Source organism: Macadamia integrifolia, chromosome 5, assembly GCF_013358625.1.
Source record: "Macadamia integrifolia cultivar HAES 741 chromosome 5, SCU_Mint_v3, whole genome shotgun sequence".
NCBI lineage: Eukaryota > Viridiplantae > Streptophyta > Magnoliopsida > Proteales > Proteaceae > Macadamia > Macadamia integrifolia.
In genome coordinates this window covers 20,718,518-20,742,620 of record NC_056561.1, presented here as the reverse complement: position 1 = coordinate 20,742,620, position 24,103 = coordinate 20,718,518, and the positions used below count along the sequence as shown (strand labels likewise).

Here is a 24,103-nt window from a genome sequence, read left to right as displayed (position 1 = left end):
AAACAAGGATGTAACTCTAAAATACTATCATGTTTTAATATTTTTGCAAGTTTAAATTCTAAGCATGTTTATTAACTTTAAAATAACCTGCCCACCAAGTTTCATGTCATAAGGCCGTTTGACAACCGAAATAGGCAACCAAATCAAAAAAAAAAAAAATATATATATATATATATAACTTGTCGTCGAGATCTCACCCAAATTTCGATATTTTTAACCATCGAAATATCAAAACAAAACAAGATTTCGAACCTTCAGTTCATAATTACCAAAAATAAATAGAAGATGGCAGTTGATGGTTTGAAATATTTCAAAACCGTGGATCAAATGGTTTACAGTCACCCGAATTGTGTGGGTGACCATCTTCCTTTTCCATCATCCTTCGCAGTTAAGCTGTTTTCAGAACAAAGCCAAGCAAAAACTACATTTTTTTTTTCTTTTAGGTGGAAAAACAAAGACTACATTACAACACGGTCACATGACAAACAATAAAAACCATGGCACTTGACAAACAATAAAAACCATGGCATGGTCACGTGCATCGTTTACCCAAAACTTAAAAAGAAGCGCAAGAGATCGCTTCCTCGTAGAATGTTGCCCCTGCACTAGTGCTAGGATCAATGAGTGTGCGAAGGGGACATCAACATCAATGGGAATTTTGATTTTAAAGGGGTGATGCCGTGATTTTGCAAACCTGAGTGTCTAGAAGCAGAGTCACATGACCAAGCAGCTTTCTTTTTCCCGAAAAAAATTTAAACTTTTGACTCTACCCATTTTGAGGACCTAGAATTCTAGAGCCCAACAAAGATCCGATTGTGGTCAAGGTTCTTATTGCTGGGTGATCTGTCAATGGCTGTTTTGCCCCTGTTTTTAAGGTCTCTTTGAAGACATTTGGGGGGCAGCGGTGACTCACCAATCCACATCACCTGATGATCACATGATGTGGGCTTTGCTGGCAACCAGCAATTGCACCACCACAGATTGATGCAGCAGCAAAACCCTAGGGATAAAGGGAAATGACAATTTTGTTGATGTCAAACCACACCTAAGGTAAAGAATTCCTATAAGCATTGATTGGATCTGAACTCACAAAAACTTTTGAGAGAGAGCTGTCATGCACAGGGAAAGAGATTGTATTGATACATTAAAGAAATTGAATCAATGCACATTCAATTGTAACAAATAAAACTATAATTTGGTGTCTAAGCACAGATAACAAACTGCTATAACTGGCATGGCCCACACGAAGTTTTCACCTGGAGCTCCAGCAGAAGTTGCCCAGTGACTTGCATCGATAACCCAATCAGTCCACTGGTGGATGTGCTGCTTGCTTCTCCTCTCGTTCTAGACTACAAATTCATATGGTGTCTGTCTCCCCATCTGGGCGGTCTCCCCATCTAGCTCACGAGTATTTTGAGATCAACTTATCAACGTGAATAATGATATCATCAATTCGAGGTCGGACCGTTGGCTGTGGCTGGAGCATCCATGTAACAAACTTATGAAGAGGTTCTGGATATGAGGGGTTTGGAGCAGTTGGCCATTTTATCTCTGCGTTCAAAATGGCCAACTGTAGGCTTCCTTCAGATTCGTCAACTGCATATTCAAAAGGTGACGATCCGTACCTGTAAAGGCATGAACAAAGTGGGGAAAAAAAAGCAATAAGAGAATTATAACAATGATCTTTGAAATTTTGTAGCCAAAAGTTGAATTCTGTTCCTGTTTCTATCCCAGATGGCAAGATTTCCTGTATGTAAGATGTTTCTCTTTCTCTTTTTTCATATTGTGCATAAATTACAGGAATGGCATATAAAGTAACAGTTGGATAGAAATCTACGAAATAAAGTAATCGAGATATATATAGTAGCATGTGTCAAAGACCCAAATAATGGTGTCACAGTCTTGCAACCAAACTTCAATAAGATGAATAGCCTTGTTAGACTTATGTAGGTAGGAACAAGGATTCACCATTTCATATGCTCTGCTGGTTCATCATCCCGACTAAAAACTAGTTAAAAAGTGATGACGAAAGAAGAACCAAAAATCCCAGCTTGTTCTAAAAAACTTTAAAAGCTAATTTCACTTGACTTGGCTCTTCAATTTGTACTCATTTGAACAGATAATTTCAAGAGACTGGATTGGAGGAATCCTTGTATAAATGAGAAAGCACCTAAAGTGCACTCCTGACTCAATGGGTTCAGGTGGTCAAGCACCATAGCTACACTTTTTCTTCGATCCTTTGATCAAGATAAATTAAGCAGATGCAGCCATCAGGATTCACCACAAGGTTCCACCAAATAAATCTCCCAAATCAAAATATGCTAGTAAGTTTGCTAGCACCCAGTCTCTGAACTGTATATTAGTGTTTTCTTTTCCTGCAGTCAGTAAGGAATTTAGATTGCAATTATGAAACATCAGACCATGATCACAACAAAGATTTGTTCCTTGAGTATTCTTACACATGCCTGTGCACACCCATTTCTTCATCTGTAGGAAATAATTCCTTTTCTCAGAGGTTGAGATCAATATAAAAGTTTTGGCTAGATATTTTAGATCTACACCAAATGTTTGTTTAGCCTCTCTTGTGATTAATAGAATTGTTACTCATCAAAAGAGATGGGGGAAAAAAGTGAACGGCATTCCACGAATATCCAATCACTAGCCCAGATATTCATACAAATTTTATCATGTGACTGAAGCTTATCACTGCATTATCATGTAATGGTTGATTATTTTTACATGCTAGGTTTTCGAGAGTCAGGGATGTCCAGTGATCTGTTAAAAAACTTAGGGCGGTTGAGTGAAATGTACATGCCTATACAGGCATATTTCCTCTACGAAGATAAAGACTCCAATTAAGTAGTTATAAATACTTGTTTACAATGTCGCACAAAATCAGTGGTACATGAGGTTTTAAGTATCAATTCCTTAGGCACGTTCGAACACTTATCCGTTTTTCACACATGTATACAAAATAAATGTGATTTTAAAATTTCAAGTGCAATGTACCATCTCAAGCATGCTGTTCTGACTTACATAAAAAAAAAAAAAAAAAAAAAATCTCGTTTGTATGTCAAACACAGCTCATCTGAGCCTGGAATTCATCCAAAAGTTTAGATTTCTGGGATGCATTAGTCTACAACCACAATTTGCATGTGTTTATCTTATCGTTTCTTTTTCATTTTTCCTTTCTTTTTTTTTTTTTTTTTTTTTTTTTGGATTTTAGTATTAAACTTGATGTTTCTCTTCAAATAAATCACATAAGGTGACAGATGTAGGAACTTAAACCACATTAACCTAATTCTCTAAAGTAGCAGCAAACTGCATCCTGATTCAACAATTTAGTTTAATCAAATGTGGTAGTTTTCTGATTTAAAACCACAATACTAATACTTCAACCCTAGGGTTATGGGAGGGAATGCATATTCAGCTAGAAATGTAAAAAGTATTAGCCTCACATTATTGCGTATAGTGTACATCCCAGCGACCAGACATCTGTTCTCTCATCAATATATGAGTGGCTTGGGCAGTCCCACAACTCAGGAGCTCGAAATGGTGCAGAGCAATGCCCAGCTGCCCATTCCTACACAGAGACACCAAAGAGATGGTCATTACACATGGTTGAGTACGTAATACATTAACATAGGATGCCAAGCATTTCCATATTGTGCTGGAATAATTTAACTATATATATATATATATATATATGAAAATTAACACAACAGAATCCAGAGCGAAGAGTTTGCCAGCAGAATAAAAATTAAGAAATGGGTAGCAAGTGAACTTTTGAGAAAAAGTTGAAAAGAGCTATCTCGAAAAAGAAGAGAGAGAGGTAAAAAAAAAGAGGTTTGACTGTTGAAATAATACATGGGAAAGTCCAATACATAATGAGCCATTCACTCAGTTGGGCAATAAATTTTTAATGCAGCGAAATCCGCATCTAACTATTGGCATGAGCACATCATCCCTCCATACAGCCCAAGTAGGAAACACATTAGAATAAGGTTTTACTGGGAACCCACTTGGAAAACTATTTGATTTATGTTCAAAGTTTTAGGGGATCCCACGGGGCATAAATCTAATCAGTCAGCTAAACAATTTTTGATTCAGTTGCATTAGACATTAAGAGTTAAGTAATGGGCCTATTTTAAAAGCCCATAAAGTGGAGATAAAGTGTACACGGGGTTAGTAGTTAAGTTGAATGTTTGTGTTAGATTAGAATTCTTAATAGCTAAACAGAGTTATGTTTTGTGTATATTTACTTTATTGAGTGTGTGAGTGTGACCATGGTTCGAGGTTTTGCGAGATTTTAGTGAAATCTTGGGTTTCATTTTGATTTCGACAGGCATCAAAACAAAACCCCATGCGATATGCAAAATTTGCGATGTTTTGAACAAAATTTTAGTGACATATTTCGTTTCTTTGAAGCTTCGGCCAAAATGCTACACAAACTTTGCCATAAATACAAAGTTTCGAACGAGATGGGTCTAAATTTCAACCCATCTCATTTGTTTCGCTTGGTTTTGACAGAATACCTCCAAAATCCATTTTTCTTCCTCTTTTGTCCAAATCACTGCTTTACAAGCTTGAAGCAATGCATGGGCTGTAGAGGAACACAGTGGAAGTGACAATTTGCTGGCCAACAACGAGATTTGTGCAAGATCCAAAGTTGGAGGTAACTCACTTTTCCCCCAAAACTATTTTTTTCCAAAAAAAAAAAAAGGATAAATAGTTGGTTGTTGGCATTCAATTTTAATATGTTCAACATTGTAGCCGGATCTATGACTTCACAAAGCTTGGATTTCATTTTTCGTTTCCATAGTTAACTTAAGAAAAAAATATGAGTCAAAGGGAAAAATAGGAAACAGTACTACAATTGTTTTAGGAGTTTGAAATGATGTAGAATAGCTAGTAATTGATTCACTTTTTATATAACAGTGCAAGATGTAAGAAGATTTCTGCACAATGGTTGAGGGTGGAGGTGGAGATGTAGCATGGAAGCATGGAGATCCTATCGAAAATGATAAGAAAAAGTTATAGCAGTAGACATTGTCAGGCGGTACTAAATTCAAGAGGGGCCACTAGACTGAAGTGGCATTCGGCTGGTGGCTACAGGGATGTAGCAAAATGCACCAAGGTTCCTTATGAGGTACAGCAAGCCATGGCTAAGCTATTGAAGGGAGGAGATAGAAGAAGGCTGAAATGCAAAGGGCAAAAGATGAGTTTGATGAGGCAGCATGGGCTGCCTCTGATAACTCTAACAGTGATTATAGACCTGATGATTTTGAGACAAATATAGAGACAGAGGCAGAGTGTAGACAATTCCAACAAGCTAGGGTAGAGAGCCAAGTCTCACATCAAATGGAGAGGGTTAGGGCTGCAGCGATCGGCCAAGGAGTTGGTGCCTCTGCCTCTAGAGCAGCCGCACTAGAGGCAAGGCCTGCAAGGGAGAACAGGAAGAAGCAGAGGCAGGGGGATTCGTTTCAGGAGATCACAGAGTGAGAGGGCACACCCACCACAAGTACCAGTACCATCAGATTATCCCATTAAGATTCTAAAGCAGGATCCTCTAATATACAAGACTCAATATACCAAGGCCAGCATTTGACAGTTGAAACCCTCTTCTGCACCTTCCTTTGGAAAGGTACTGATTCTGCTAAATTCCTCCATCCAATCTGCTGCTCCTCCGTCTGCCATCCTAAATCTGAAGGAGGCCTAGGATAAAAAGAACCAAAGATGCCAACCTTGCGGGCATTCTAAAGCTTTTCTGGAAGCTAGCTTCCAAGCAAAAAAGCATCTGGGTTTCATGTGTCTATACTTCCATTCTTTCCAAAGATTCCATATGGACCACCCTCTCTCCCATAATGCCTCCTGGATCTGGCGCAAAATTCTTCTAGTCAAACCTATTGCCACTTATGCCATTCACTCTTGCATAGGTAATGGTTCTTCAACCTCCCTATGACTTGGCACCCAGATAAGGTCTTGTTCCTAAAACTAGGCCCTAGAGCAATCTACTCCACTAGTCTTGCTAGAGACTGTTTAGTCTCTTCAATTATTCTCAATGGCTCCTGGTCTCCTCCTCTTACTTCCTATGTCATTTCTTCCCTTCGGTCCTCTCTCCCTGCCCTTTTGCCTAATGGTGGAGAGGAAAAAATTGTTTGGTCCCCATCCCCCACCGGACAATTCTCCTCTTCCTCTACTTGGCATTTAGTCCACTCTCCTAGTCCCAAGGGATAATAGTCTGGTTCAAATCTCACATCCCTCGACATAGCTTCACTATTTGGAGAGCTCTCTCCAACTGCCTCCCTACCCAATCCATTCTCATTCATCCATATCCCTGTTCCTCCCGCCTGTTGCTTGTGCTGGAATGGTATAGAAGATACTAGCCACTTATTTTTTTTATTGTCCCTTCACCTCCATCATCTGGAACTATGTCCTTGCCAAATGCTGGCCTGCCAAGAGAAGTCCCCTCCCCCTTGAGAGAGAATGGTTATGGGTCGACATGACTTTTGGTAATAGCTCTACCTATGACGTAGCTGGGAAACTTGCCTTTAGGGCAGCCATTACCCACATTTGGGTGGAACGCAACCTACATAGATGGACTTCCAAATCCAGATATTTTGATAAGATTTGGAATGCCAACTACTTTGATATTTCCTCTAAACTTGCTATGACCGCTCACTAATTGGTTGTTGATTCCCCAAGGAACAGGCTCATTGCTGTCTCCTAGCGTCTCCCCTTATCTATTTTGATTTCCCATCCCCTTAGGGGTGTATCGTATTTCTTTGGCCTTTAGGTCTTGTATATTCCCTCCCCCCCCCCCCCCCTTTTTTCCCATTTTTTTAATTTTACATTCACCCAAAAAAAAAAAAAGTATATCGAACAAAAAGACATACTACCAAGCTATGCTTAACACTGTAGGGAAGGCTGGTCCAGGAGTGAAGCAGCCCACTCTATGGGAATTGATGAATGTCTATTTACCCCCAACAAAAGGAGTTGGACAAGAACATTGACACATGAAGGGGACATGGGACAATTAATAAGTGATTGTGATGTGTGAAGGTTACTGGACCCACTAGATAGTCCATCATCAACTTCATGGTCCACAATGATAGCAACACTATCTTCTTAAAGTTTGTGGATTTATCCAAGGAGAAAAAGGATGCAAAGTACATCTACAAGTTGCCGAAGGATGTGGATGAGGTAGGGTACAGAACATTGTCCAAGTGGTGACAGACAACGGTAGAAACTTTAAAAAGGTAGGTGAGAAATTGATGACTAGGCACAGTATTAGCATCCACCTCTTTTGGACACCATGCGTAATCCACTGCATTGACATCATACTAAAGGACATGGGGAAAAAGATACTTGGTAGCATATGTAGTCAAGCGGGCAAAACAAGTGACAACATTTTCTACAACTATAGATATGCTTTACATATCTTGAGGGAAAAGTGAGAGGGAGATTTGGTGAGGCTTGGCATTACTTGATTTTCCAGCAACTATATTGCATTGAAGATTTGAGGCAACAATGTTTGATCTAAGGGCCACATTTGCTTCAAAGGAATGGTTTGGTTGGAGGAAGTCAAGTTCTCTAGGGGGTAAGGCAGCACAGGCTATCATCTCTAGTGACCAATTCTAGGGGGACCTGAAGAAAGTCCTTATATTGGAGCTCATGGTAAGAGCACTAAGGATGGTACTCTGAGAAGAAGCGTACTTTGTCATATTTGTATGCTAACAAGGAGATGATGCAAGTACATGTGAGAGCAACGTTAGCTCAAGGTAGGAAGGCGTACTTGAAAATTGTTGAGGACCAATGGGAGAAGCACTTAATGCATCCACTGCATAAAACTGGCGAGTTTTATGTGTTTAGTTCGAGATACTTATGTTAATTTACATTCCGTTTACATATTCATAATCACTGAAAAGTTATTTATGTAATCATTAACCTACAATACAATTGAGATTTCTGGACCAATGCTAGCAAGATGTGAGCTTACCTCTGCCCCTCACCTCTTGTGCTTGAAGGGGACCCATAGCTCCAAAAAACGGCTATTTGTGCATTTGGATTGACCTATCGTACATTGGGAAGACCTTGTAACTCCCGCTATTTCATTCCCAGGTATCACTAAAAGCATCAACTTAGGATGAATAAATCACTGCTAGAAGCAATGGAGAATGTGGTGGCCAAGTTAGAGCCAAATGCAAGTATTCAGGTGCAATGCAATAATGAGGTGAGGCTCGGTAGACATCAAATTTTCCAGTATCCTTGAAGGAATGTAAATATGTAATTACTTGATTTTGTACTAATGCGAAACATATTTGAAATGAGTGGTGACAAGGACCTTCAAGGATGCTCTTGGGAGTTTCAGTCATGCAGTTGTAAAGTCTGCTAGAAATGGCACAGAGCCTGGTAGGTTCATTGCATTATTTGTCATCTTGCCTCCATTGAATTCATAAATCTATATACCAAGTACAATCACTTAACATCAATAATTTTAATATTCTAATGCAAGAGAATGATCAGAATGGTGGGTACTCTATTGGATGGATGCACCTAACTTGAGAAAGATAGCAATCAAGGTGCTCTCCCAAACTTGTTCCGCCTCCGAATGCGAGCATAATTGGAATACATTCTCACTCATCCACTCCAAGAGGTGTAACCGACTGGGTCACAAATGAGTGAAGCAATTGGTGTATATGCATTATAACATGAGATTGAGAATGCAACACATTCCCCAAGGCATAGAAGATGGTGATCAACATCTAATTGAGCTTGCCAACATTTTCCAGGTTGACTCAAATGATGATGACGATCCCTTATACACTAGTAGGTCAAGGATCAAGGTGACCCCGGTACGGAATAGGCTAAGGGTAGGTGTACTGTAACGACCCAGACCCTCCTTGAGCATGATATTTCCCGCTTTGGCCCCAAGGGCCTTATGGCTTTAAAACACACCATGCCATGATAAGGAGGCCATCCTTTACCAATAACTAAGGATCCTTCTCCATAGCCGATGTGAGACTAAATTTGTTGGCTGACCTAATCGGGTAGTTTCTTGATCATGATCTCACCTCCTCGTTTCCTAGCATAGCCTCACCCCTTCTACTGGACACAACATCGGTTGTAGGGGATATTTTCAACAGTCAAATATTGGGTCTTTTCAAATACGAAAATCTTAGAAATCTTATCATGGTAAAACATTGCTAAAACCCAAAAGAATGGTAAATAAATTTATTTTCATTCAGCCCGAATATAAACAACATTCGTGCACACCAAATAAAGTTTGATCGAAACATAACTCCTTCAATATAAATCAGATTTAATCAATCATGGATTTGTTGGAAAGAGCCAACTTTCCAACCGATCAAAGATTTAATAAATCTGAATTGTATTGACAAAGTTATGTTATGCTCAAACCTTATTTGGTACACGCAAATGTTGTAAAAATCACCTTGAATAAAAATAAATTTATTTACGGACATCCAAACAGAAGATTATTTTACCGCTCTTGGTTTTAGCAATGTTTTACCATGATAAGCTTTATGGAATTTTCATATTTGAGCTAACCTTCAACATTTGAAAGTTGAAAAATTACACCTACAACAAAAAATTCTAGTTTTGTTCTTGAATTGGGGGTTTGACTTTTTTTCCTTTTGGAATTTGAATTTAATTTTGTTTGGATTCAAATAGAGGGAATTTGCTTATTTATGGATAATATCTTAAGTAAATGAATTCACATATATAAAACCATTTACTTAAAATAGTCAAAATTTACCGAAACCTGGTCGAAACCAGGTACGAGATGGTATCGAGGTTGGGTTGTCTCGTTAAACTGAGATATCTCGGTCGAAGATTGCAATTCGACCGAGTTCTTGAACCATAATTACCTATAACTTCTCTATCTTGTTAAAAGATAAGACTTTTCATATTTTAATTTGCAATTATATATTTAGTGGGTGACAAAGCTTCTTCTTTGTTTCTTTCTTCTTCTTTTTTTCTTTTTTTTTTTTTATTTTTTGGAGGGGGGGGGTGGGGGTGTGGGGGGAGTGTGGGGTAAGTATACCTATGCCACAAGGACATGGAAATGTAGCGCTGACGGATGCAAAAACCTAGGATCTTGATAAGCAAACATGTCCATATATGTATATAATTTATCATGTTTTAACTGCAGGTAATACCAAGGTGCTACTAATTGCATTTATTATTGATGCCAAAGCATACAATGTTCTCTTTTTCTTCTCCGCAAGGATTCTATCTCTTCCTCTCTATCTCTCGTTCTTACTTTACTCTCTTAAAATAGATAAAAATGAATGAAACATCCAGAAATTTTGACATGCATGCTAACACAAACAGACAATTACAAACAGGAGTTCACCACATTCAAGCAGGCAAATGCACATATAAGAATTCTATGGTATCCTTGTTAAGGGGATAAACCAATAGAGCGCAGGCCAAAAGAAAAGCCAAAGCAAGAATCCTACTTAATCGGCTAACAAAATCAGGACGGATAAAATACATATAAGTTTATAGAAAATAGGAAATAAAGGAGATAATTCACATTCTCATTGATTGAAATAACACTGCTGACTGATCAAGTATGTCTATGAAATGTGGGGGAAAGAGGAATAATTTTCAAAATGGTCTATGATACCACAAGTACGACCTAGGCTTACTCGGTGCTAAGTTATCTGGTCATAAAGTGGTTTATATTGAAGCATATTGTAAAGTTACCTAAACACAAGCAACAACCAACCACAGGATAATAAATTGGTGACTTCATTTTTTTTTTTTTCCCTTCAGTATATTCTCTGTATCATTTTAATTTTAGTGGTACCCAACCTCTGAAACAGTGTAGAGGAAAAAAAAAAGCACAATATACTGATATGAGTTCACAGCAAACACTAGAAAGGTAGAAAGTAGAAAAGAGCAATCTTTTGAACAATGTTACAAACATTTATCCCAAAAGTTCAAGCTATTAAGTGAGGCAAACAACAACGTATATTAACACACACACACACACACACACCCTGCCGCACATGCAGGCCTACACACACACACACGCACACACGCATGGTGGCTCTATCACATGGTACCAAGGGGCACAAAGCATAGGGGCATACCAACACATAATACAAACCCTTCACACTTACAAGGGATCAACACCAGGCCTCCTGACTAATATAATCATGCTGCAATTGCTTATCCTAAAGCTCGAGATGTTAAGTGAGGTAAACAACAATGTATATTAACACAGAACAACAAACTAAATGCACGAATGTTTAGGAGAGAAGAATAAACAGTACCTGCAACTGTAGTGCCTCAGAATGAGAGCGGATTTGTTTCCTCGCAGGCCGAGCACTTCCAAAATCCATCAATATGGCAAGAGGTGGTTGGCCTTTTCTGTTTGTGATGAGGACATTACCTGGTTTGACATCATTATGTGCATATGGGGGTTCCAAACTGTGCATATGCTTCAATCCTGCACAAAGCTGCCAGCCCCAGGCCATTGTTGGTTAAACATGCTTCTAATATTTCATGCTTGCAATTTTTACAACAATGAAAGCATTATAAATAATGTGCCACAAAATGCCATACAACCAAAGGTACCAGGGAGATAAAAGAGGGAGAAAAAATCCAACTTCAAAATAGAGAAATTCTATAAAATAATAATAATAATTATTATTATTATAATAATAATAATAATTATTATTAAATAAACCATTAGTAATTACCATGATGTGAGAGCTCAAGCCTAAAAAAGAATTAAAAAAAAATAAGATAAAATAAAAGTCCAAGTAAAAAATATGCCAATTCTTTTTCCTTTTTATTTATTTATTTAATTTTTTTTCCTTTTGGGGGGGGGGTGGTGTACTGCGTACCATAGCAACTCTTAATGCAAGTCAAAGAATACCACTGAAGCAAGCCTAAGGAATCTAACCATGTACATCAATGCTTCAAATAAATACTCAAACCACAGGAATACTTCTGAGTTTGACCTCCAGAAAATATGTTTGTTAGTAGTAACTTCAATCGATTAAACCTCATTTTAGAGTCGTAGTATTATGGCACTAAGGCAAGCTAATGCAATGAGTCAGCCATTTTCGTGACTACTTGACACCTAGATGGGGCCAAGGCAACCAGTAGCCTAATTTTCAGGGGTTTCTCATTGCCAAGTAGGCTGTCGCCTACACATTTCCTTGACAAACTGTCTAGAATGGCCAAACTGTGTGTGCTCATATGTCCAGATAAGCTCAACAAAGAAATAACTGGACAAGATGTTTAAATGATGGAGATAAACATTATTGACGGAACAATGAAGGTGGAATATTTTCATAAATAAATTCTGGTGTGTGAAGCTGCCCATGGGCCAGGAATTAAATCCTAGAAAAAGGACATAAAGAAGTCTAGTTAGAGTGTTAGAAAGTGGGTACAATTGTTAGACTCCAGAAAGACTCCACTGATTTACAAAAGGGTGAAAAATATTGCATGGAACCTTGGATTTCAGAGCAGAGACAAACCCTTGCCTGAAATATTTGCATTTATTGCTCTTGAGGGTTGCTTCATTTACAAGTTAATCTGTTTTTAGCAGGAAATAGGCCCCAGAGATTGATAGGCTTACACTCACAAGACACAACATCGTTTTGATAGTCTCCACAAGATACCTGCATAAACAAGAATGGAAAGCAAACATACTCTTTTCTGCTTTTATCCAGAATCAGGAAAAAAAGTCAAGTGATCTGGCCAGGAGCCTTGTGAACTAAAGTTCATAGTAATAGTCTTAGACAAGCGATTCTGATGCATCTACCTGTAGGATTATGTTAGGGATTTGGACTATATTGTAATTTTTTCCATCTTATTTTATTTTAGGGAAGTAAAATACATTAGTAGCAACTAGGAGATTGGATTTGATTTTACTTCTATATTAAGTTTGAGTTCGTTTAGGAAATTTTATTTCTTTTTTCCTTTTATATATGTAAGCAACGTTTATGCAAGGATAGACTGGAATATTGAATGAAATTATGAGTGTGGGTTACCTCTCACGGCTGCAGAGCTGTTCTCTCTCTTTTTTCTCTTTCACCTGCCTCCTTTACTCGATTCAGGTCTGGGATAACCTTCTCAGGTTTGATTCCTCCTTTTTCCTTCTGTTTCTCTTCTCTATTTTTCCTTGTCTTTGTTCTTACCGACATAGTTCTGCCTCATCCTTCCTCCTTTCTTCCTGAAACTTTGGGTGTGAGATCTCCTTCTCTAGGCAATCAAACCCTCGAGTATTGGCCCCTGAAACCTCCTATTTTGAGAGATCCAAAACCGAACAGGAACCTGCTCTCATACCACCAGGTACTTGAGCGGGTCGTAATTATTCAAGAGATTATTATTTAAGTGTTAATTTTAATTTGATGTTCATGATTAATTTGGCTACATAATGTGATTTTCTATGATTGCAGGATTCCAAGGGTAGAATCGGTTTTTCCAGATAAAATAGGAGACTGAGTTAGAGAAGGAAAGCAAGAAAGAAGGAAAGGAAAAAAAAAATAGAAACTCTCTTTCTCACGTTTCTCTCTCTCCTTCCTAATTTCTCCTGCTATGAAGAGACTTTGACCTGCCACTAATTGAGAGGCTATGAAGAAAATATTGAACAATAAATTCATACCTCCCAATTATGAGAAAGCTATCTTCCACAGGCTGGCCAACTTCTATCAAGACAATAAAGAAGTGGATACATACACCATGGAGTTTCACAAATTGTCCTCCAGATGAAGACTTCAGGAGATGGGCTAGCAGCAGGTATTAAGGTACAGTACTGGGATGAACACTTGAATCCGGTTAGAGCTTGCTAACGGGGATTTCCAATCAGTCAAGTTGTCAGGCTGGCCGACGTATGCCTGTATATACCAAGACCACGGAAGAAAAGTACAATCACTTGAAAGAGATGATCAAGATCTCTTCAACATACAGGTTTGCACCCAGAACTGAAGAAAGGAAAGTTGAGCTCCGCAAGGTTGAGGGAAAAAGGTCAAAAATCTCAGAAGGCAATGACTGGCTAAAGAGCATTGTGTGTCACACTAGTGGCGAGAAGGTCACTTTGGCAGCAAGTGTCACAACAAGGCCCGTCCTCTGATTATGGCTGAGCAAATGTTGGCAAATATCAACAAGATGATGTGGATATTCCTGAGAATCTTCCTCCTGATCCAAATAATAACCCTGATGATGCTCATGGTGACAGGATTGAAAATAATTTACCTCCTTCCCTAATGCACTAGTAGAGTAGGATCCCTTTTCTGACCGAAGGGTATTATACTGCACTGTGAGGATTCTATAGCATTTCATAAGGTCATCAACACAGGAGCAGAAGCCAACCTCACCTCCACAGATTAAGTTCAAGCACTTATCCTCCGGCAGAAGTAAGTTTACAAGAAAAGGCTGGTGCTAGAGAAGAGGCTGGTGTAGTCGTACAAGTTGACCTACAATTTGGCCGCTTCACTATTAAGTGTTTTGCCTAGTCAGCACTTGAGCACATTGTAAGCCTCATTGTTCAAGTCGAGGCTAGCCTGGTGCTGCCCTAACGCGTAAAGAGGGGACTGGTTCAAGGCCACGGGATCAACAGAAGCTTCTCTTTAGAGTTTGGTTAGGAAAATTTATTTCTTCAATTATTTTATATATGTAAGCAACCTTCATGTAAAGATAGACTGGAATATTGTTTGGAATTTTGAGTGCGGGTTACCTCTCCCGGCTGTGGAGGTGTTCTCTCTTCTTTCCCTCTTTCCTTCTGCTCATTTCATCAGATGCCGGTCTGGGATAACCTTCTCAGGTTTGATTCCTCCTTTTTCCTTCTGTTTCTCTTATCCTATTTTTCTTTGTCGGTTTTCTAACCGATATTCTGCCTTTTCCGTGCTACTATCAAACTTACTGGGCATGTGGAGAATTGATCATTCTCCCTCATCCTTCCTTTTTTCTTCTGAAACTTGGGGTGTGTAATCTCATTACCTAGGTGATCAAAACCCTTAAGTATTCGTCCCTGCAACCTCCTATTTTGAGAGATCCAGAACTGAACAGGGACATGCACTCTCTCTTACTGCCAGGTACTGTTTCAACAGTCAAATAACCTGTCTTCAATCGGAGGTTTGGGCATCCATTGGTTGGGTTCAAGAGGGCTGGTAGTGGGGATTATGCTCCTTAAATCTCAGGTCAAACAGGGTTCAATTGAAATTGAGTAAGGTATTTAATCAAAACAAAATCTGGCCTCCACCTTCCTCCCCTTTGTGGAAAGGTTGACGACAACCCCCCTCCCTTTTAGATATAATTAATCCTATTATGAAAATTGCAGCTAAGCGCTTCTAATATTTAGTTTATTCTATCCTTTACCTTTTATTTTTAGTTCCAGAAAGCCCTCCACTTCATTGTAGTAACTCCAATTCGATCCTTTTCATTTGTTACCTTACATATTATGTGTTGAACTGTTCCTGAAATTACAGAACTGCCATTGACCATATTGAGTTTCTTTTGCTCGGGTGGGTCCATAGTGACCCACAGTCAGGGTTATTGAACCTGGGATCGCATCATATTCAGTATGTATATATAGAAAACAAGAATATATATATATATATATATATTCTCTCATGCAAGCAAGATGAATTTTAGTTATTGAAAGAATCTAGACACAAAAGTAGCATGACATTCTTCAAGTAAGATATTAGTTCCTGAAAATGGGAAAAAGAAGTTAAAAAATTTAGTTTGAGATATAGGAGGTAAAAATGTCTAAAATTTATTCATCACCGAGGAGAAAATTCTTTCCGTAAAAAAATTAATAATTAAAAATGTGAAATTGGTAGTATAAAAGGAAAACAAATGTGAATCTTCGGTTACCTGCCGGAATATCTGAAGAACATCCATAGTGGAAAAGGACTCCTTTTTTCCTTTCATATTCTTAGCATTGTCCAGTAAAGTTCCATCCATATGAACTGGAAATAGCAAGTAAGCTTCATGATTCCAAGAGCCTTCCTGTGTTCCCTGGATAACATATTTGTGCACACATTAGATCAATCAAAACATGACATAGAATAAGAAATATAGAAGGCAAAAATCATCCAGTTAAAATAAGGTTTACAGAGGAAGCCACAATGAATGGTATTTGAGTGAAGTAAACATGGCCAAAATGTACTAGCCAAATCACTACCACAGATCAGATACTTTTTTTGGTGTGTCACACATTCACCTGCACAGTGAACAATTAATAGTGTGGAAGTAGACAGTTCATTCAAAAGTTCACTAGCAGTTCAGCATTCAGATATGGTTTTCTACCATTAATCTTATCCCTTGTTTTCAGAGGTGTGCGTGTGCATGTGTGTGCGTGTACGTGTGCGTGTGCTTGTGCGTGCGTGTGCATGTGCGTGTGCGTGTGTGGTGTAATCCCGGCTCATGAAACACTGGTTGGGATTTTTGTGGGCCACAAATATGCTAAATAACCCAAATCAAGACTTTTGTGGCGAAACTGTAAACATGGTACAAGTTTTCTCAAAATATCACTGATATTTCACCAACATTTCAGTTTCGTAGACTGTCGAAATGGAACAGCCTGCAATACACATTTTTGTTAAATTTTTTAAGCAATATCGGTCTTATGTACAGTTTCACCGATACTTCGGTTGAAATTGTTACAGTCCTTTAATAGAAATACCAAGTTTCGCATGAAATGGGTCCATTTCGTGACTTCCGCCTGGTTTCGACTTTTAACTTGGAAAACTCATTTTTCTTGCTATCTTGGCCAAATCATTGTTGGAAAATTCTAGTGGTTATGAGCCTGCCCGGACAGTTTATCTCCGTCTAGACTCCCAAACAGGTTCTAATGTAGAAGTAGAATCACAAGTGATCCTAATCCGAGGCAGGATCTGAAATTCTGGCTGAATAGAGAAGATGTCCTCCAATAGACTTGGTTTTAGCTCTGAAACACTCTCTCGCAGCAAACAAATAAAAGGAAAATAAGAATAGAAATGGAATTCGATGGAGAGTTGAGAAGGGGGAAGAAGAAGGTTAGGTTTTGGGCATCTCACCCTCAAGTTTAGGCATCTCATCCAATTGCATCCCACAGCACAACAGCAGAAGCCATCTTTTTTTTGTTTAACTCAAATCTTTCTTCTCATTATAATTGATGGGTTTTAAATAGCCCTACATTGCCTGGACACAAAGACCTAACTAATGCTGGAAATAAAACCTTTTAATTTAACTTCTAACTTGCTAACCAAATAAGAGTAAATTAGAAATTAACAACTAATGATAAAAAGGAAACTAAGCTAAGTTACAGGATAGAAACTTCTTTTGACCAAAAAAATAGGAAACTAACTAGTTCACTAAGAATATAGAAACTAATTAAAGTTAACTAAATAGGAAACTAAAAATAGAAGATTTTGAAACAAAGTACTATTCACGTGAATGGTAACTCGTGTTACAGTTCACATGAACAGTGTTTTCTAGCTCTTGTTTCTCTCTTCGTCTTCAAGCTTTGATCTACATCAGGTTTGGGCTGATCCATGGAAATGCTCTTGAATCACCCTTTAGCCTTTTTTCTACCTAATATGCCACCTATACAGCATCCATCATAGGAAGTCGACTGGACGCTAGTGCAGCACTGATTAGATGATGCAAACCATTGCGAAACCGTGACACCAATTGCTATTCATCCCACTCAAAATCAGATCGAGTGGCTAAGTAATAAAATCCGGCCACATACTCCTCAACAATCATGCTATCCTATCTCAGGTGTGCCAACTTAAGGTGCATGCTTGTAATCGGTAGGTAGGAATCTTCAATCCATAACCTCTCGCATCTCATCAGCCAAAGTGGTGACTAAGCCGATGCCTTGAGTCTTATTTTGTTGCTGGTGTTTGATCCACCAGATTCGAGTTGCACCCTTTAACATACCCTCAACAAATAGAAGTCTTCGAGCCTTAGTTAACCTGTACTCTAAAGAATATCTCCGAAATATGAAGTATGAACCTAGTCCATGTAGACTCTGGATTATTGTCCCCTCAAAAATCAAGGACATTTAGTTTGGCTCCTCTTTCAGCTTCATAGGGAACATCATTAAAAGGCCGAGATAGTGGTGGTGGTGTATAATGTGGCGGCGGTAGTGGTGGTGCAACATGAGACAGGCCCTACAGGATGGAGTGGGAAGAATTCCCATTTTGAATGGGACTCTTTTCTTCATCCAATCAATAGAAGATTGCACAAATGCCATTATAGTCTGGACTCTGGAGGGAACTAATAGCTATGTTAAGGCCTAAGGGTATCAACACGATGTGTGAGGTTGGTAATATTTGTCCATGTTTCATCTATATAACTATATAAGAGATAAGTTGTTGGAGAACCTCACTATTGGCCACCATGGTGTCAGTAAATTGAGGACGAATTTCAGCTTTGATACCAATTTGGTCCAATCCCAGGATGTGAAACCTAGTTTGGGATTGTTATGGGCCTACAAATATACTAGATAACCCAAATCAAGAATTTTGTGGCAAAACTGTAAATATATTAAGGTTTATAAGAAGAGTAGCAAAACCGAAATAATCATAATCTCAATGATTAATTAACAAAACAAAGAAATAAGGATAGAAAGGGAATTATTAATTAAAAAAGGACTAACTTGAAACCAAAAGAAAACAATGGGCAAAGTAGAATAAGGGAAGAGGGGAGGCGCAATTGGGTCAATGAACTCAAAAGGGTGTTAAAATCGCGAAAGGTGGTGAGTTCCTAAGCCCAAGTGATGCAGAGCTACAGAGCTAAGGATGTAACAGTGTAGGAGAAAGAAACAGGTGGCATCATGTTTCAACTCTCTCTCAAGGCCTAAACATAAGATTGAGTGACCAAATGTTGCTGAAAGTTTCAAGCTTTCGCTTCACCACCATGATGAGTTAAAGGACAACTTTCCTGAGTGAATAAAGCTCCAAGATCTACAAAAACGATCACCATTCTAGTTGAAACTAAGAGTCGCTAACCAGAACTAACTCTTTCTGCCCACCACAATTCATAGACCTATGTAAGTAGGGAATATCTAAGATGAAACTTTATATTCAAGGGGATTTGGGAAAAGATAAAAGTGCAAAAACTGATATGAAGTAGTTTATTCAGTCTTGTATGAGAGTGATAATGGGAGCAGAAAATGACTTCATACTTTCTCACAGAAAAGAGATATGTTGGAACAACCAGAAGACCAACACTAAGGTTCAATGAAGAATTAAAGACAACTAGAAGTGAAGCCATTCCATCACCATGATTAAAAGAGATAGAATCACTTCTTGACAAAGACTATAATGTGCTGTTCAAACTAAGGATAGAAACATTAGTAATTTTTGTCTATTACACTTGTAAAATGATAGCAATCATTCAAATGAATCTTGGATTGTCATACCTTAGGCAAAGGATAGACATTGGCTGAAGTTGGAAATTGATAAGAAGGCAGTCTAAGCAGACCCAATTATAAGATTACCATAAGGATTTTTCTCACAAGTTCAGCCAGAAGTATTTCCATGAATAACAGAAAATGTTCTACTGTCAAGAATTAAGACAGCTTTACGGAGCATCAGTTCACTTTGGAGGTATCTTTGTTGATTCTCATTGCCAATGAGAAGTGGCATCCAAGGACATTGCAGAATATGGTTAAGATTTTGAAGGCAACCCAGTTGGAACTTCTCCAATTTGTGCCATCTTCAAATGGGATGATCTTAAGAAGGCGGCATTATTCTGCCTGATCTATATTATTACAGAGGAATGAATTGTGATGGCAGAAAGAGTTACCCATAAAGGACAAAGCTAAATCTAATACCAAGTAGGAAAAGATAAATATTCTGTTTGATCAAAAGGAACACAGCAGGTCTATACACAGTTATCAAGGCAACCAGGCGAGCCAAGGTATTGGAGGGGAGCATGATGCCTAGGCACCAGGCATGCAGTATAAGTAATATAGCAACAATATATAATTTATGCTTATATGCAACATAGAAACCATATCAATGCAATATGATATAATTATACTAGTAATCGTCTAATATGAGAAAACCAACATGTAATAAACAGATCATAAGATATAATACAATCATATTCATCGAAAAATAAAGCAATGAACTTAAATCAATGTAAACTCGTGAACTGTCAAAAAACATACATAACATAATGCACATTGTCACAAGGCCACAAGGCCACAAGGCGTCGCCTAGGTGTCCAAGGCAGTCACTTTTCTTGCATCAAACAACTTGTGCTGCCACCCCGGACCCAAGAAGGCGCCTGGACACCTAGGCGATGCCTTTACTATGGTTCCATATGCAGTAAGGAGTTTGACATAGTGATATGACTTTTAAGAACTGATGAAACCAGGATGCAAAATGTTAACTTAGATACAACTTGGCCTACAGTGGGCAAAGACCAGAAAATTTTGGCTGCCGATTCTTGTATTTATTGCTGATCCAGTAATATCAGTTTATTCACCAAAAAAATATATATACTTCTGATCACATCCTAGAAATATGCGAGAACAAGTTTTCTCGGTCAGTCTGATTGGAAATGAGGGCAAGGACAAATTCATTCGTCCAACACGGATAAGGGGTGTCCAACCCATTACCATGTGAAGATTTAAATAGGCTGCAGACTCTTTGTATTAGATTTGGTAGCACACACAGAAGAACTTTAAAAATGAAATGTTCTTGTTACATATGTCCCAATGAGGTTGGGAGACTGTCGCATCCCTGTAATTTTAATTTTATGTCTCATAGATGGTGTGGCAGACAAGAGGGATCCACATCTCATTGTGTGGCAAAACTTATGCAACAACACCTATACCTTTTTAACAACAACTGCCTAGTGCAGTTGGTGAGCTATGGTGAGCGTAAAACCCATGCTCACTAGGAGGTCTCCAGTTCGAGCCTCTTGGCTGTTATCTACTTCCTTTCCTACCTATCCAAAGAGAAAAAAAAACTATACCCATTTGTCATTTTCTGTCCACAGTGGTATATCAAATTGTTTCCCATCTAATTTTTATGAAGAGGAAAAAGAAAAATAGAATGTGTTTTAAATATGCTTCTTGGAGAGAGAGAAGAGAAGATCAATACATTGCCCACAAATAAGTCTAACTATATGTACTGGCATGAACAGAACATACTTGTAGTTGAATTACAGTGAATGCCTATGGAAGGAACATATGTATGTGTGCCTGAAGTTTTGCTTAAAAAATCCCATTGTTTCAATCATGTTTTTCCATAGTTTCGTAACTTTTACAATGTTTAGATGGGCATCCATCAACTTCCATACAGACCAAACTCGGGAACAAAAAAAAAAGTTGCAAACCTTCCTAGAGCACCAAGTTTACGATATCCAACTTGAAATGAGTAGATAAATATGCCCAGAAAGAAGCAATTATTGTATATAAGTATAAAACTACAGCATCTGATGCAAGCATAGAAATTATTTAAGAAGAAAAATTCAAAAAAAAAAAAAAATCAAAAGAATCCACCTTAGCTGCAATTACAGCATGATCCAGAAGTGGAAGTAGATTGGGATGGCTAAAAAGGGACGAGACACGAATCTCTTCCTTCACCAGCTCTAACTGATCAGTGGTGTGAATTAAGACTTTCTTCATCGCATATGTGCCGTCATCTGCACCAACATAGAAGATCAGTTAGAACTTGAACTCCTAGTTCAATTGTTTGCCATATTGGATCCCGATAATAACTTAGCATCCTAATGTCCTGCTCTCCAAACCAAGAAAAATAAAAAGAACAATACATAAAATAAAATGAGATAATTCAGATCCAAATCATTGATAAATTTCCTTTCCCCAATAGACTAAATGGAAAGTTGACCACTAACAAATAAATGAAAACATTTGGATCTGGACAGAAATCGAACAAACACCAAAAAAAATCTAGAAAAGAATAATTGCTTAACGCAAAACTGCAGTTCAGATTAAGAATAAAAGAGAAACTCATTTCCGTCTATCATTGGAACAACAGGAGAGAAGCGCAAGGACCGGGGGTTGACCTGTTCATATCAGTCACAACAAGAAGCAGAGAAGCGCATCTTCCGATATCAAACCGACACATTTTTCAGAGTAAAGTTCAATTCAACACTAGGAAAAGGAAACAACAAAGTAAATTTCAAAAAGGAATGACAAAAACCGATTGCCAATGCCAGAATAGCTCAATTATAAGACAACATAATGAATTTCATGCAAGATCACCATTTCTATACTAAACAGAAAAATAAGAAGTAGACCACCATATTCTGACCAACAATTTCCAGATTGTGTATGGAAAAAATGCATTCCACTGAAACACATGGTCTTTCAGATCCCAGGAATTTAACAAGGAACAAATTCCTGGAACACAATAACAAACGAAAACCAAAGGAAAAAAAAAAACCCCATGAAGCTAATAAGGAAACAGATCCAACCTGAAACATGAGATGGGTCTTTGATTTTCTTCCCAATGCCACCATCAACAGCTGAGTCATTTCCAACCTCCTTGACGAGATAAACATACGCAAACCCACCTTCCCCGAGCTGTTTCAGAATCCTGAAACGGTTCTCATTGATCCAAACATCTCCCCCACCATTAACGGCACCGTACAGAGCATTCATACCTGAAAACGAGCAACCCATCTTGGTTCTCTCTCTCTCTCTCTCCCTCCCTCTCTCTCTAAACAAAACTTGGATCTTCAATTTCTCATGTCAAGTTGAGGGAGTCAAACCGACACAACTCGCACGAATTTCACGCCCCTGGAGAATCTTACAGGTTACTTACTACAGCTTACTTAGAAAGGATGTGAAGTTGTAAGCGGATCGAATTCGAATCAAATATACTATTACCACCATCGACCAGTTCACGAGGCTCCCCGCCCCTACGGGCTAGGAATGTTATCCGTATCCACATCCGGTTAATTTTCGAACCATTTTGGATAGTTTTGGAAAATTGATTCTTTTTAATACAATTCCCTATATATGGATATGAACATATTTATTATCAAAAAATATATATATGAACATATTTACCAAAAAAAAAAAATCGAATATAAATTTTTAATCATTCATTTACTTTTTTGGTGGTCTGGAGAGTAGAGTTGTGAGTGTACAGAGAGTGGCATTGTGGCCCCATAATCTGCGTTTGAGCAACAAAAAAATGGAGAACGAAAAAATGGTGAAATATTGAATCCACTATCCCACTAGGGTTATAGGGAAGTGTCATTCTAAAATTACAGAGATGTCTTCATGATTTTTTTTTTATTTAATTAATTGCTTGTAATATATATATCATGAATCGATAAAGGTATTTGAGTATTATAAAAACACTATTTTATAATTTAATTATATTTTTATAATCGATCTAAACGCCAGTCAAAAATCAAAATGTATAGATACACATCCAATTAGCTTCCAAATGGATTCAGATAGTTTCTAGATGGTAGCTTTTTTAATGAGTAATCCCCTAAACAGATATGTACATGAATCAAATAAGGTTTTTCGACTATCCATTCTCAGGGCACTGAAACTTATTGAATCTTTCTCCTTTTGCAATGCATGTAGGTCCTAAAAAGAATCTTTCTTGGAGAATTGGTCAGAATGTAGGATTTATTTTTTTATTTGTCTCAATTGACCATTGATTGGGCTCTATTATGGAAACCCAATATTTGATTTGATTACAAATTGTCTTGGATTTTATTAAGGATACCCACCATATTAGTTTGGTTGTAAATAGGGAAGATTTGTTCTCTAATTGATTAGACTATCTTAATGGGAGATAGGCATTATGTTATTAAAGGAGACTAGGTCCCCTCTTGTATATTTATGTACTAATCTCACCCATTAGAGAAGTGCATTGAGAAAATACTAAGGGGAGAAATCCACCTCCATTCAAGAAGAAAAAGATTGATCATGTAAGGACGGCATCAATGGCTACGTCAAGCTCCGCTGGAAACAACACGCCATCAATGGTGAACGGTATGTTGTTTTCCCCTCTTGTATTGAAATGATTCATAGTGTATTGGCAAGATTTTTATTATAAATAAGAAATTATTATGTTATAAATTCCATCACAGAAAACTTCCTGATAGTAGAGATGTGATC

The 24,103-nt window shown here is 38.0% G+C and overlaps 1 protein-coding gene across 1 annotated transcript; it reads right to left on the bottom strand.

The window, feature by feature from the left end:
• Window positions 1–1,115: 1,115 nt before the first annotated feature.
• Window positions 1,116–22,858, bottom strand: LOC122079634 (serine/threonine-protein kinase 16-like). The gene is made up of 6 exons (XM_042646260.1): window positions 22,435–22,858; window positions 21,497–21,639; window positions 15,865–16,008; window positions 11,307–11,492; window positions 3,459–3,583; window positions 1,116–1,625 (listed from the first exon to the last, which is right to left on the bottom strand). Exons 1-6 carry the CDS (start codon window positions 22,640–22,642, stop codon window positions 1,403–1,405), a joined length of 1,029 nt encoding a protein of 342 aa, XP_042502194.1. The 5' UTR covers window positions 22,643–22,858; the 3' UTR covers window positions 1,116–1,402.
• Window positions 22,859–24,103: the final 1,245 nt, after the last annotated feature.

Excerpts from the sequence above, each read along its gene's own strand:
- LOC122079634 (XM_042646260.1), bottom strand. The coding sequence starts at position 22,642 with ATGGGTTGCTCGTTTTCAGGTATGAATGCTCTGTACGGTGCCGTTAAT. Across the intron at positions 16,009-21,496 it reads ATGCTGTAATTGCAGCTAAG|GGAACACAGGAAGGCTCTTG; the intron begins GTGGATTCTTTT and ends TATGTTATCCAG. Across the intron at positions 11,493-15,864 it reads TTCTTCAGATATTCCGGCAG|CTTTGTGCAGGATTGAAGCA; the intron begins GTAACCGAAGAT and ends TGGGGCTGGCAG.